This window comes from Saccopteryx bilineata, chromosome X (assembly GCF_036850765.1).
Source record: "Saccopteryx bilineata isolate mSacBil1 chromosome X, mSacBil1_pri_phased_curated, whole genome shotgun sequence".
NCBI classification, from domain to species: Eukaryota; Metazoa; Chordata; class Mammalia; order Chiroptera; family Emballonuridae; genus Saccopteryx; species Saccopteryx bilineata.
The window spans coordinates 39,190,740-39,205,694 of record NC_089502.1 but is presented as its reverse complement, the minus strand read 5'-3'; the positions used below and the strand labels follow the sequence as shown (position 1 = coordinate 39,205,694).

At 39.4% G+C, this 14,955-nt stretch overlaps 1 protein-coding gene across 2 annotated transcripts in view; it reads right to left on the bottom strand.

The window, feature by feature from the left end:
• Positions 1–2,982: 2,982 nt before the first annotated feature.
• DCX (doublecortin) overlaps positions 2,983–14,955 on the bottom strand; it is a 131,469-nt gene continuing 119,496 nt past the window's right edge. For both annotated transcript variants that reach the window (XM_066250200.1, XM_066250201.1), the window contains one exon: positions 2,983–6,514. In XM_066250200.1, the coding sequence (XP_066106297.1) occupies positions 6,458–6,514 (57 nt within the window). In that variant the 3' untranslated portion in view covers positions 2,983–6,457. The remainder of the gene's footprint in view (positions 6,515–14,955) is intronic.

Below are 14,955 nucleotides of genomic sequence, written 5' to 3'. Positions count from 1 at the left end.
GAAAGGGCCAGGTTTGGATTATTCCCACAAATGTACTTCTGACTAGACTGGGGTAGGATCAAGGTCAGTTGAGTATGGAAATAATTTCCATCACCAAGGCAAAATCTCAGGGTTAAGAAGGGGCATATGCCTAATGCCTTGACAAGAAGGAAGGAAAAAATAAAAAGTTCTGAGAGAACGAAAGAGAGACAAAAGAATTGCAGAGGACAAAGGATGGATGAGTGTCTTATGGACAGAGAGTGTAATAACAGAGTATAAAACTAAGAGCAAAAAGAGTGAACTAGGGAGAAAAAGAAATCGGGGATATGGGGTGGGGGTAGAGTGGCAAAAATACCCAAGAAACAAAACAAACAAACAAATAAAACCATTGATTTTTCTAAGGTTATTAACCCAGAAATGAGAAGTTCCAATGCCTATAAGTTTTTGCCTTAGTTTATAAGGTGTTTTCTCTGACTTTGTTGTGTCATATGACTTCTCCCAACTAGCCTGACTTTCTAATCAGGAACAGAAAAATGCCTTAATTTCCAAAGGAAATTCTATACTCTCCTAGCCTCAGGCATCCAAGGTTAGACAAGATTGCCTCTAATTCCAAATGTTCAAGCCTATAAACTAAGAGATTATGCATTAGACGGTTAGAAGGGGGCTTCAAGAGTCTTGTCATAAGATAGCCAGTCTCAAACTACCTAGGCCAAAGTCAGAAGTCTATATGGATCCTTAATTGGAAACTTGCAGGAAGCAATACCAACACCAAGAGGGTAGTGTAAAGATCACACTAAATCTTGAAGGATAGAGACAAGTTCTGGGGACCAGGGTGTGGGAGATAGAAGAGGAAGTCACCTTTTCTTGAAGAGACAGAAAGGGCAAACTTCTTAACCAGGCATGCTGAAAGACAGGTGATGAAGAGAAAGCCTTCTAGTCTCTGAAAAGAAAAATTGGAAGGAGCTAGAAAAACTTCTGACAGTCCCAGACCATAGTAGTTTGCCCACTAGAATCACTGCTCTTTGGGTTTACAAATGCATTTTCCTCCCAACACTTGTGAGTTGACTACTGTGTGACAATCTTCACCCTTTCACCTACTAAGGAAAATCAGGCCTGCTAGCCAGAGGAAGAATAAAACTGGGAATTCATTTTTAAGAAATTACTTATGATGTCTTAGTCCAAAATCACAGCCCTTAGGGATGACTAAGGACAATTAACTGGGTATCTAGACTGGATTTGGGCCACCAACAGCCAGAAAACCTGTTGGAGATGCCTCTCCAACCAAAAGGTAGCTACATGAAATCAATGTAGTATCCTTGATCCAGGTGGTCACGCCTGTGTGGAAGAGGAAAAGCTGCATAAAACCATATAACAGTGGACAAGGCTGTTCCACTTTTAGGAGAGAGGCAGAAGTATGACAGCTTCGAAGTTCTATACCTGGAGAAAGACTCAGGAAGTCCAGCAATTACAAGGCTCCTATATTACACAGGAGGTCTCAGATTACTTCTAGCATATCAATGGCTGGGCCTTTATTTTGTCTAGATTCCAGGTCATGAAATACAGGACTCTAACCCTTTTTCCATCCCAAATAATCTTCATTTACTTAGAAAATCAGCCTAAGCCTAAAGGCCAATCCCTTAATGCAACCAGGGCAATACATGAGTAAAGAGCCTGTCATTGGGCATCCAAGTGCCCCCATGAAGTGAAGGATAAGTTCCAATATTGTTTTTTTTTTCAAGAAATATCCAATTCATTTTACTTCCATAGAAAACTGGAGAGTGGAGGAGGTTTATCAAACCCTACCATCTTACTGCATCTGTATGGGGAGATCTATTGGCATAGATATTTCTGAGTTGAGCTGGTCTTTGGGAACATTCTCATCAGGATAGTCATTTGATAGAGCTCATTTTGGCTTGTTCCCTTGTCCAAAGAAGACATTTTTAAATGTTATTGAGAAGCAAATCTGTAGGGGATTGGGAACAAGTCCATCCAGAATATGGAACAGACTAAGGAAGTTGGCAAAATTTTGTCTAAGGCAAGTATTGGATTGCTGCTGTAAGACTTGGGGTGGGTAAAAGGATCTAGGCACTCAGACCCATTCTTGCCATCTTCAGATAACTATATATTCACTTTAAGTTTTCTTAGTCACCTCTGATTGGGGAGGAGAAGCAGGAAGGAAAGAATTTCCTGAACAGTGGCGGAAGCCTGGACAGACGTCTCTTAGCACTGAACTAATGAATGCCCTTTCGTTTCCAGGAACAGCCTTGCTGTGAGGAAAATTACATTTTCTGGCATGGAAGGCCACAGGAGCAGTATATACAAGATCAGTATGGTGTGTAGAGCACATAGATTGCTATTTTAGTGCCAACACAAAGGGCCAATGTTTAGCATTGGCCAGAGTATATTTTAGTCACAAAATCCCTTGCTTATACTTGGAAGTTGTTCCCATCATTGCAGGATAGCTATGGGGACATTATGGACAAGAACAACCACAGCAAGACCAGGTTCTTTTCTCTACCTTGTTTCACTCCCATATTTTAAAAGAAATCATTGCCAGTGAATAGTAACCACACTCATTTAAAAAATATTGAAAAGCCACTTCAGAAACTCAAGATGATAAAGCTATTGTTCTTCCTTCCTTCCTTTCTTTGCTCTAAGAACAAGAAACATTTTCTTCAACCTATGAAGAACAACTAGTCTCCGATGAGATAAAGTGAGCTGTCTGGGAAAACCAGTCTTTCTACATTACATTCGGACAAAGCAAGGTGGAGGAAGGGATCCCCTATGTTGGATGCACATGCTCAGGGACCCCATTGTTACTGTTGGCCTCAACTCTTCCTTCTCTTTGGGGACATCTACAGTACATGTGGATGGGAACCATTTGAATTACAGGAAAAAGAGCTGTATTAGGTTGCTGGGTGGATTTCTCGCAGAGATCAGGGCAGGAGCATATGGCTCCAAGATGCAACATGACCCTGGTAAAGAATTCTCAGGGGCTAAGTAGAAGGCAACATACTTCAGTGGGAAAAGGCTCTGCAATAAGAGTCAAGAGATGTGGGTTCTAATCCCACACTTGTCCCTAACCAGCTGTGTAACCTTGAGGAAATTATCTCTGCATCTCCATTCCTGGCCTAACAATGAAGAATTCGGAGCAGATGTTGTGATCTTAAGGTTCCTTCCAGCTAGAAAACTCTATAATTCAATCTAGACTAATACTAAAGTCCATAAGGACACAAAGAAGTCATGCTAATGGCTATCCTTTCCAAAACAGTGAAGAGAAAAGGAAGTTTTCTCTCAATTTACCCCTAGTTTACACTACTTATGAAGTTATTCAGCCCAGAACCTATATATACATTTTCCCCTTCTTTGTCCCTATTTCTATTTCTGTAAGGGAGAAGATTCAGGAGGTAGGAACAAGCAACATATGGATTTTGTGTGTGTGTGTGTGTGTGTGTGTGTGTGTGTGTGTGTGAAAGGGAAATAGAATTGAGTGAGTGGAGGCATATGTTTGCTGGATGATATTTGCTAACTGTGAAGGAGGTAACACAATAGGACTTTAGTGGTAAAACTGAATTGGGTAAAATTGGGAATGAATGACAAGGATGAAGGTGCTCAGTTACACTTTTCTTTGTTCCCTTGAAAATGAGCCCACTTAAAATGCAATTATATTGCCCTGGCCGGATTGCTCAGTTGGTTGCTGTGGCTGGCAAACTCATTAGTCAACAGAGCCAAATATCAACAGTACAACGATTGAAATTTTTTTGAGAGCCAAATTTTTTAAATTTAAACTATATAGGTAGGTACATTCCTTATCGAGGTAGCGCCCGCACGTGGTATTTTGTGGAAGAGCCACAGTCAAAGGGCCAAAGAGCCACATGTGGCTCGCGAGCCTCAGTTTGCCAACCAGGGGGTTAGAGCACCATCCCGAAGTGCAGAGGTTGCCAGTTTGATACACGGTCATGGCACATATAGGAACAGATTGGTGTTCATGCTCTCACTCTCTCCCTTTCTCTCTCTAAAATCAATGAAATATTCTTTAAAAATAAAATAAAATGCAATTATTGAAGGCTTGAATTCTGAACAAATCCCTCTGAAGTAGGAGTACATAAACATTTCCTTCTAATTTATTACAAGAAAGATGGAAAATCTACTATTATTAGAAAAAATTGTTGGTTTGAAGATTATTGTAAAGAAAATATGTCCATTTAGTATTTTTAAAGATACACAAGCTACAAGCAAAGAAACACTCAGAGAGGTAGCATAGGGCCTGGGCATAAAGAAATCTCAGTTCCTTTTCTGGTCCTGCTTTTTCCAGCAGTTCATTTAGTTATCTTGGTTTCTGTTTCAACTTAGATGGAAGAAATTGAACTAAATGAGATCTAGAGAAAGGGAAGAATCTCTGGAAGTTTGGCCTGAAGTTTAGAAATAGACTTCCTACCACTCTCTACATCACCCTCATCCCAAGTACCATTTTTTCCCACTTAGCTTCAAATTGTTCTGGGAGGAACTAAGAAAACCTTGAACTTCTAGAAAGAAGTAAAATGTGAGTCTTAATGGTTTCTAACAAGCCTACAAATAGAGGAGAAGGGAAAAAATATATTTTCACAAGTTAGAATTCTTCAATGACCAATTTAACCAGGAAGCATCTGGATTTTTCTTGAACCACAAAAGTAGCTAAAGTCATCTGAAACTTGTTTAGGGGTGTTTGAACTTCTCTTTCCACCACTGAATTCTCTCCTACACAGTGCTGCTCACCAGCAATGCCACCAAGTTGCCACTAATCTATGTCAGGATATCCTGTAGTATCTCCTTATTATGAAGCGATTGTGCGCACACATGTGCACGTATACACACAAACACACACACACACAGCGAGCTCATTCCTGTTAAAGTGGAGGAACAACTACAAGTCATTCAATAGCCAAGTAGTCACTTGGCTCTGAATTCTTAACCTTTCCAACTATCTGCACAATTAATAAGAAAATCTTCATATCTGCTAAAAGCAAACAGAATTGGCATGCATGGCTTTCACTTAAATTTAGTTGTCTTCGCCATTGTGGGCTATGTTATGACTACAAACAAAAAGTAGTTTTATAAATCTGTACCTCAAAGACAGAGAATTATTTCAAATATTCAGTCCTTAGTGAAGTGAAATCTTTTCTAGTTTAAAAACAAGAGAAAAGTTTCTGTGTCTTCAGTATGAAATATCAAGATTATAGATAAAAAAGAGTTGCTTAAAATATGCCATAACATTTCATTTAAAATATAATTAGAATGTCTGGTCCACATTGAAATTATTAATGTAAGCATAACTGTTAAAAAGTTATCAAAAGACTGATTCTATTGAATTGGCCTCTGCTATTTATTTTGTTTTTTTTCCTGGAGGTTTCTGTTTGGCAGTGACAGCATGGCTTCTAAACTACACTACTCTGCATTTTTTTTGATAAATTTTCTGCATGTGTTTTTTAGACAAAAGAAAAATCACCAGTTTATAAAAGAGGAGCCTGAAGAGTTTGCTCCTAAAATACAGACATGAGGTTTTATAAAAAGGATATTGGTTTGTTGCTATAAAAAGCGACCAAAAGGTGTCAGACCTGAAAACAAATTTTCACAGTTTTTTCAGTTTGGGCTGTTTACAAGGCATTCAATAGAACAGAGATAGATGGATACCATAGAGTATGTTTAATAACTCGCTATATTAGACAGCCTCCTACAGGAATCAGGTATATGAAGTCCCTCACCCCTAACTCTTATTAATTGCTTATTGATTCTAAATTGCCCCAGTGGAAGAGTTGCCAAAATTTCTCTCTGCTTTATAAAGTTCAGTGTTTCCCAATTCTGCCTACTCGGTTTTAGCCACTCTTATATCAGAATCCTAAGTGTCTGGTGTCAGAATTACAAGTTGCTGGTGTTTCTGCCCATTCACAGGCAGAATTGATGTTAGACAACAAACAAGGAGTTCAATCAGGAGTGGCGAACAAGAGTGGAAGCAGCTTTGCCATCCTCTTAGGATCTTATAGCATTCTTGAGATTGAGAGACAAGTGATGTTTATATGTACCATTCTTGGATTTACCAATGATTTCCCCCTCATATACACATTTTAAGTGCTATATATGTAAATAACCCTCTCCAAAAGGAAGGCTGTCATGTATAAGCAAAGCGAGACAGGGGAAAATAATACAGGTGCCTAAATATTCAATAGAAAGATTATGGACTAGCATACTTTGCATCCCTGAAAATTTACCCCAAAAGATGGTTATCAATCTATCTCTTATAATTGGTAACTGTAGATCAGTGGCCCAGAGGAGAAATCACAGGAAAATTAACGCAACATATTAAAGTGTGTTTTTAAAAATAAGAACAAAAAAAATAATAAAAGCTTGAAAGCACCAATAGCCCTGTTGGACACTTGAGAAGTACCCTATTGTAACAGTAAGCTTTGATTTGGACTCTGGACTCTGAACACGCTCTCCTCCTTCACATGGAATCACCAAGGGAGTCTGAGTCGTCCAAAGACAGAGGCAGATACAAGTCCTGTGAAAAGATGAGAGAAAAAGTTAATTCTCCTTTTCTTAACAATTTTGGCTATGAAAAGGGCAGATTATATGACTGTTTTTAATTAATATTTTCTCTAATTTTATTTTGAAATAATTATAGATTCATAGGAAGTTGAAGTACAGGGAGATATTCTTGTACCAATGTAATCTTCATTCAGTTTTCCCAATGATAACATCTTGCGATTTTCCACTTGTGTGTGTGTGTGCGTGTGCATGCGCATGCACATGTGGTCCTAGGCAATTTTATCATGTGTATATTTGTGTGACTATCACCACAGGTGAGGTACAGAGCTGTATCTTCACCAACGGGCTCCCATGTACTACACCTTTCTAGCAACATCCACTTCTCTCCCATCCCAAAGCCCTGGTATCCAACATTCATGTACAGATTTTTGTGTCAATATAAGTTTTTTGGGGGGTTTTTCTGTTAAAATTTTATTTTTAATTAATTTTAATGGCATGACATTGATAAATCAGGGTACATATGTTCAGCAAAAACATCTCCAGGTTATTTTGACATTTGGTTATGTTGCATACCCCTCACCCAAAGTCAAATTGTCTTCCGTCACCTTCTATCCGGTTTTCTTTGTGCCCCTCCCCTCCCCTCCCCCCACCCCTCCCTCTCTTTCCTCCGCCACTCTCCCCCCACTCTCCCCACCCCGGTAACCACCACACTCTTGTCCATGTCTCTGAGTCTCATTTTTATGTCCCAAATATAAGTTTTTATTTCTCTGGGATAAAGTCAAAGATACAATTGCTGAATAGTATGGTAATTGCATGTTTAGTCTTGTAAGGACTCCCATATCATTTTCCAGAATGACTATACCACTTACATTCTTAGTGGAAAAGTATTAATGATCCAGTTATCCATATCCTCACCAGTATTTGGTGGCTACTTTTTATTTTAACCACTCTCATGGGTTTGTACTGATATCACATTGCAGTTTAATTTCCTTAATGGCTAATGCTGTTAAATATCTTGTCATATACATAACTGACATCTGTAATTCCTCCTCAGTTAAATATTTCTTCATGTCATTCATTCATTTTCTAATTGGATTTTTTACTATTGTTGAATTTTAACAGTTATTTTTATATTCTATATATGTCTTTGTTAAGCTATGTGGCTTGCAAAAATTTTACCTCAATCTTTAGTCTGTCTTTTTATACCTTTGGTATGATTTTTTTTTATAAATAAATTTTTATTTTAATGGGGTGACATCAATAAATCAGGGTACATACATTCAAAGAAAACATTTCCAGGTTATCATGTCATTTAGTTCTGTTGCATACCCATCACCCGAAGAGTATGGTTTTTGACAGAGCAAAATTTTTAAATTTGATGAGGTCCAATATATCAATTTTGTTTTTTTAGAATGTGCTTTTGTTGTCACGTCTTAAAATTCTTTGTCTAGCAGAAGATCAGAAGATTTTTCTCCTATGTTTTCTTTGAAATGTTTTACATTTACATCTATAATCCATTTCTGAAATAATTTTTGCATGAGATGTAAATTTTACATATTTTTTGTTGTTTGTTTTCTGGTTTTTGCATACAGATACCCAATTACTCCACTACAGTTATTGAAAAGACCACTTTTTCTCCATTGATTGCGTTTTACACCTTGTCAAAAATCAGTGGTAAATATATATATATATATATATATATATAGAGAGAGAGAGAGAGAGAGAGAGAGAACTGCTTGAACAAATGCCTAACCTAAAAATTATACCCCATCTACCTACTTCCAATTTATTTCCTGATGCATCCATTTCTAGCAATATGAATTTATAGCTCCAATACTGTTCCAGGTCTTGTGTACTGTCTTGAGGAGATGAGGGGATGAAATGGCATTGATTTTTTTCCCCCATTGCCCCAAGAGCTCTATTTGGAGATCCTTGTGATTCCTCTTGAACTCACTTCTCCCATTGTCTCACACAATGATTTTCACATCTCTCTCAGTCTCTCTTGCTTCTCCTTTTAAATCCTCTATTCATACAAAATTTGCTTGGGAGGCCCTGGCCGGTTGGCTCAGCGGTAGAGCGTCGGCCTGGCATGCGGGGGACCCGGGTTCGATTCCCGGCCAGGACACATAGAAGAAGCGCCCATTTGCTTCTCCACCCACACCCCCACACCCCCTCCTTCCTCTCTGTCTCTCTCTTCCCCTCACGCAGCCAAGGCTCCATTGGAGCAAAGATGGCCCTGGCGCTGGGGATGGCTCCTTGGCCTCTGCCCCAGGTGTTAGAGTGGCTCTGGTCGTGGCAGAGCGATGCCCCGGAGGGGCAGAGCATCGCCCCCTGGTGGGCAGAGCATCGCCCTTGGTGGGCGTGCCAGGTGGATCCCGGTCGGGCGCATGCGGGAGTCTGTCTGACTGTCTCTCCCCGTTTCCAGCTTCAGAAAGAAAAAAAAAATTTGCTTGGATGCCCAATACATAAAAAATAAAATAAAAGTAGTTGTTTTAGTTGAACTGGACATGGAAGAGGCAGAATCTCGCTCATCTCCAAATAAAGCACAATTTGAAAATCACTGTTTTCATGCATGTCATCACCAAGATACCAAAAAGAGCTAGAAAAAAAATGTAGGGACAATTCTGTGGATATTTAAGAGACCTAATTTGCTAAAATGAAGACAGAGAACTTCCACAGAAGACTTTCCAAGAAAATTGGAGAATACAGCTTCTCTTTGAGATTAAAGAAAAAAGAAAGATGAGGAGGAAGGACAAGAATAGGGAGGAGAACTTACTTGTCTACCATTGAGAATGCTTCCTGATGGAAAGGAGGAACATGAAAAGTTTTTGGCAGCTTAGAATGGATAGAGGAGTAAAGTATATTCAGAAAAATGAGGTTTTATTTCTGGTTATTTAATACTGTGACATTGAACAAGTCTTTTGAGCCTTGGTTTCTTTATTAAGAAAATGAAAACTTTAGAATGGACAATCTGTAATCTCTCTTCCTGCTCTGAGATTATTATGTGGAACTCTCAAGTGAATATTGAGTTATTAAAAAAATACAACAAAGGCAACTACAGCGAATAGACTCACTTCTTATCAACTCACCATTCCTTCACTGTAAATCAAGGGTTTGAAAACTTTTTGTAAATGGCTAGATAGTAAATATTTTAGACTTTCTTTGATGGCTACATATGGTATCTGCCACACAGTCTTGTTTGTTTGGGTTTTGTTTCATTTACAACACTTTAAAGATGTAATTTTTTGGTTCTGGCTGGTTGGCTCAGTGGTAGAGTATCTGCTCAGCATGCCGATGTCCCAGGTTTAATTCTTGGCCAGGGTACACAGGAGAAGTGCCCATCTGCTTCTCCACCCTTCCCTCTCTCCTTTCTCTCTCTCTCTTCTCCTCCCACAGGCAAGGCTCCATTGGAGCAAAGTTGACCCGGGCTCTGAGGATGGCTCCATTGGAGCAAAGTTGACCCGGGCTCTGAGGATGGCTCCATAGCCTCGGCCTCAGATGCTAGAATGGTTCTGGTTGCAATGGAGCAATGTCCCAGATGGGCAGAGCAATGCCCCAGATGGGTAGAACATCGCCCCTGGTGGGCATGCCAAGTGGATCCTGGTTGGGTACATGCAGGAGTCTCTCTTTCTGCCTTCTCGCTTCTCACTTCAGAAAAAATACTAAAAAAAAGAGAAGTAATTTTCTTTTATATCAAGGATTTATCCAAAAACAACCAGACCATAGGTAAGATTTGACAACCTTGTTTTGTTTTAAACTACCAAGCAGAATTTCTTAGAAAACTGATAAACAGGTAGGAAGGACAAGGCTTATGAAACAATAGGAATGCAATAAAAACTTGTAAAATGGAATTGAGGTGAAGTGGCATAGAATAGTATCTCTGAAAATATTTAGTTTTTCATTATTTGAGTAAAGTGAAAACTGAACATAAAAGTATCTTTGATCTCTAGCCTTTATAATGGTAGAGAAAGACTTTCTGAAAAACTGCTTTTATGTAAATGTAGTAACACTGGGAAAATTATCAAAACTAACTCTTTCAGAACTCTCGAAACTGTCCAAAGTCTTGCAACAACCCAAAACATGCTTATTCAAAATTTAGAAAAGGATAAATCTCACAATACCAAGATTTCAAGGATGCGTCAAGATCAAAATATTGAAGTGTATTCCATGGGCTATTAGATGGTTCAATGTGCCCAAGTTGTAGCTGCTCTTGTACCAATTGAGCAGCTGCCCTAAGTTTCTCCTAAGAAAGGTGCCATTGGTCTACCCATACAGGATTATCTGATTTCCAAGTAATTGGGTCTGCACAATGCATTATTGGGGTAGCAGGAGCTACCAAGGCCCCTATGCTAAATTTTGATATCCTAATCCACACCTTCTGGTATTGGGTGCCATTTCTATGGGGGTGAGAATTCCTGGCTGTTCTTTCCCTAGTCCCAGTGGGCAAAAATCCCCAATCAGGCATCCGAGTACTGACTAAACCATTAGGACTGACAAGCAACACTCCCGAATTTTTCAAAACATCTCTACCCCATAAATTAACTGGCCATCCAGGGAGCACATAAGGCTTAAAAAAATCCAGAACGACCTTCTTAATCTTCCCAATGTAAAAAACTAGAACTTTGTTGAGGGGATTTACTCTGCCCTATACCTTGTAATTCTGTGGCTGCTGCATGAGTGGGCCAGGAATGAGGCCAATGTAGCTTAGCAATAACAGATACATCAGCTCCAGTATCTAAAAGTCCTTTAAATTTGTACCCATGTATTGTTAGTTCCATTTCAGGGCTTTCCTGACCTATTTTTTTTAAAATCCAATTGGCAAAATCAGAAGACTCAAATCGCCAAATTTCTTAGGGCCCCTTTTGCAGGATGTGGCCTGAGAAGCAGAATTAGCACCCTTATACTATTCTTCTAACTGCCTGAATTAGCCCTGAGACAAATTTTTTTTTATTATTAATTTTAATGAGGTGACAATGATAAATCAGGGTACATATGTTCAGAGAAAACAGCTCTAGGTTATTTTGCCATTTGCTTATGCTGCATTCCCATCACCCAAAGTCCAATTGTCTTTAGTCACTTTCTAACTGGTTTTCTTTGTGCCCCTCCCCTCCCCCATCCCCCTCCCTCTCCTCCCCCCCACCCCGTAACCACCACACTCTTGTCTATGTCTCTGAGTCTCATTTTTATGTCCCACCTATGTATGGAATCATATAGTTCTTAGTTTATTCTGATTTACTTATTTTGCTCAGTATAATGTTATCAAGGTTCATCCATGTTGTTGTAAATGATCCGATGTCATCATTTCTTATGGCTGAGTAGTATTCCATAGTATATATGTACCAAAGCTTTTTAATCTACTCGTCCTCTGACGGACACTTGGGCTGTTTCCAGATCTTTGCTATTATCAACAATGCTGCCATAAACATGGGGGTGCATTTCTTCTTTTCATACAGTGCTATGGTGTTCTTGGGGTATATTCCTATAGTGGGATAGCTGGGTCAAAAGACAGTTCGATTTTTGATTTTTGAGGAATCTCCAAACTGTTTTCCACAGTGGCTGCACCAGTCTGCATTCCCACCAGCAGTGCAGGAGGGTTCCCTTTTCTCCACATCCTCGCCAGCACTTATTCTGTGTTGTTTTGTTGATGAGCGCCATTCTGACTGGTGTGAGGTGATATCTCATTGTGGTTTTAATTTGCATTTCTCTAATGATTAGTGATGTTGAGCATTTTTCATATGCCTATTGGCCATCTGTATGTCCTCTTTGGAGAAGCGTCTATTCATTTCTTTTGCGCATTTTTGGATTGGATTGTTTGTCTTCCTGGTATTAAGTTTTACAAGTTCTTTATAAATTTTGGTTATTAGCCCCTTATCAGACGCATTGTCAAGTATGTTCTCCCTTTGTGTAGTTTGTCTTTTTATTCTGATCTTATTGTCTTTAGCTGTGCAGAAACTTTTTAGTTTGATAGGCGACCCTTATAGCTTATAGGTTTTGAGCCTCAAAATTATTGTTGGTCCTTTTTTCAAAGGATCAACAACAATGGCTCTGGGAAACTTCCAGTAAATGGCAAATTGCTTTTGCAAATCAATGGACAAGTTTATACTGAAACAGTCAACTTAAAATCAGCTCAAGACTAGAAATATATGCCATTATCATGGCTTTTCAGCATTTGCCATATTCCTCCTTTAATCTATATACAAACAGCAAATATTTACTTATGGTTTTTTCCAATATAAAGACTGCTGTCTTAGCGACAACTGCTGATGAACTATTTCAGCAGTTCCTCCTTCTTTGAAGACTTGTATGGCAACATAGAGCTCCATGTTTTATAGGACATAATCGAGCTCACTCCATGCTCCCTGGAGCTTTAGCACAAGGGAATGCCCTTGTTGATCAAGCTACCCAAAAGAAAATTATTTGGAGCAACCATGACAGATCGAGCAATTCAGTCTCATACTATTCATCACCAGAACGCTGCAGCCCTGTGTAAACAGTTTCAACTTTCTCAGGAAGCAGCACCGCAGATTGGTAAATCCTGTCCAAGGTGTCCTGTTCTACAATCTGTCCCTTCATTTGGAGTTAACCCTCAAGGACTCTTACCAGGACAACTTTGGCAAATGGATATTACTCATATACCTTCATTTGGCAAACAATCCTATGTCCACGTTATAGTGGATACATATTCTGGATTTATAGTAACCTCTGTCAGAACAGGAGAGGCTGTTAAGCATGTTATAGCTCATTGTCTGTATGCATTTTTCTATTATTGGATTTCCTAAACTGGTTAAACTGACAATGCTCCTGCATATGTAGCAAAAGCATTTACTGTATTTTGTCAAACCTTTCGAATTATGGGTATCTCTTACAATCGTTAAAGTCAAGGTTTTATTAAAGTGTACACAGCAAATATTTTAAGGTCAATTTAAAAAAAATTTAAAGGGGGGAGTCATATCCTGGAACTCCTACAGGTCTACCATATCATGTTTTTTACTTAAAAATTTTTAAATTTCTTTTGAATGCTGATGAACAGGAGATGCCAAATCTCTCCTGCAAGCTTCTACCTTCTTTTATTTGATCCAACTAATAACACTGTTTTGTCTTTTTCCAAATAGCTCCAGATATACAGAAAAGGTTTATATAGGCAGATGGGGATCCTCAAACCCCTCAGCGAGATCTTCTGAACATGGCCTTTAAGGTACCAAGAAGCAGAAAACGCCTAATAGAGATCAGGTGAATTACCAGTTTTTAGGATATGCCCTTAAGGGCTCCAATGCCCCAAAGAAGTCTCATAGGATTCCATCTGGGTCCTGCTTCAATAGTGAAAAGGAAGGTCATTGAGCTAAGGCCTGCCAGGTTTATATGCCTTTGCTGTGAGGAAACAGGGACACTGGAAGCTAGGCTTCCCCCTTGCTCCTCTAAGGGAGGGTTCAGTCTCTTCCAGCCCTGCTCCAGCCACCTATGACCTAACCTTGCCCAGAATGCTGGGGTTTGCCTCTGAAGGCTGAAGGTGCCCAGGGCCATCAGCCCTATCTACGACACTGTGGACGAGCCTAGGGTATTTATTCCAAGAAGCAAGTAAACTGATCTCATTTGCACAAGGGCCACTTAAATATGTCTTGCCTGAATAGTCAGGTTTTTTATTCTTCCCTCAAAGATCTCTGTTGTGGGTGTTGATAGTCCTATTTTCTGCTGCTTTGTTCAAAATATAGTGTTTCCTTTATTCCTCCTACCTCAGTGCCCCACTCATATTTCAGGCTGGGACCTACTCCTAATTTAGAGCTCTCTCTCCCCCTTTTGCCAACTTCTATTGTGAATCTACCTTTGCCACCCAGCTTAGTGTATCCCAAGGTTCTCTTTACCGTGCCACAGTCGCAGAGCTTCAGGGAAAAGCACCCTGGTCTCATCTCTCCAGGCAGAGGAGAGCCGAGGCTCCATCTCCACACATGCTGTAGATGGCTTTTCCAGTCTACCTGAATCATTACCAGCTAGAAGCAGCAGTCATTGGGACTTGGATGTGAGCTGCAAAGTATAGAATTGTGACAACAATTCCAGTGCCATGCAGACTTTTCCTGGATGTGGACTTTTTCTGGACTCCTGCTCCTTGTGATAGCTCCTAATGGACTGAACTGGGGTTCGGTTGCATTTATCAGGGATTTAGAATGGTGTTGGGGCCAACTTGGACTTGGTGAACATGTTAAGGACACTACTCTTTTATGGATTCTTGTTGTATTGGCTAAGAATTTGCTTAAAGGTTTAAATCACAGTAAAAAAATATATGACTGGATAAAAAAGATGTGGCACATATACACTATGGTATACTACTCAGCTATAAGAAATGATGACATCGGATCATCTACAACAAAATGGTGGGATCTTGATAACATTATATGGAGTGAAATAAGTAAATCAGAAAAAAACAAGAACTGCATGATTCCATACATTGGTGGGACATAA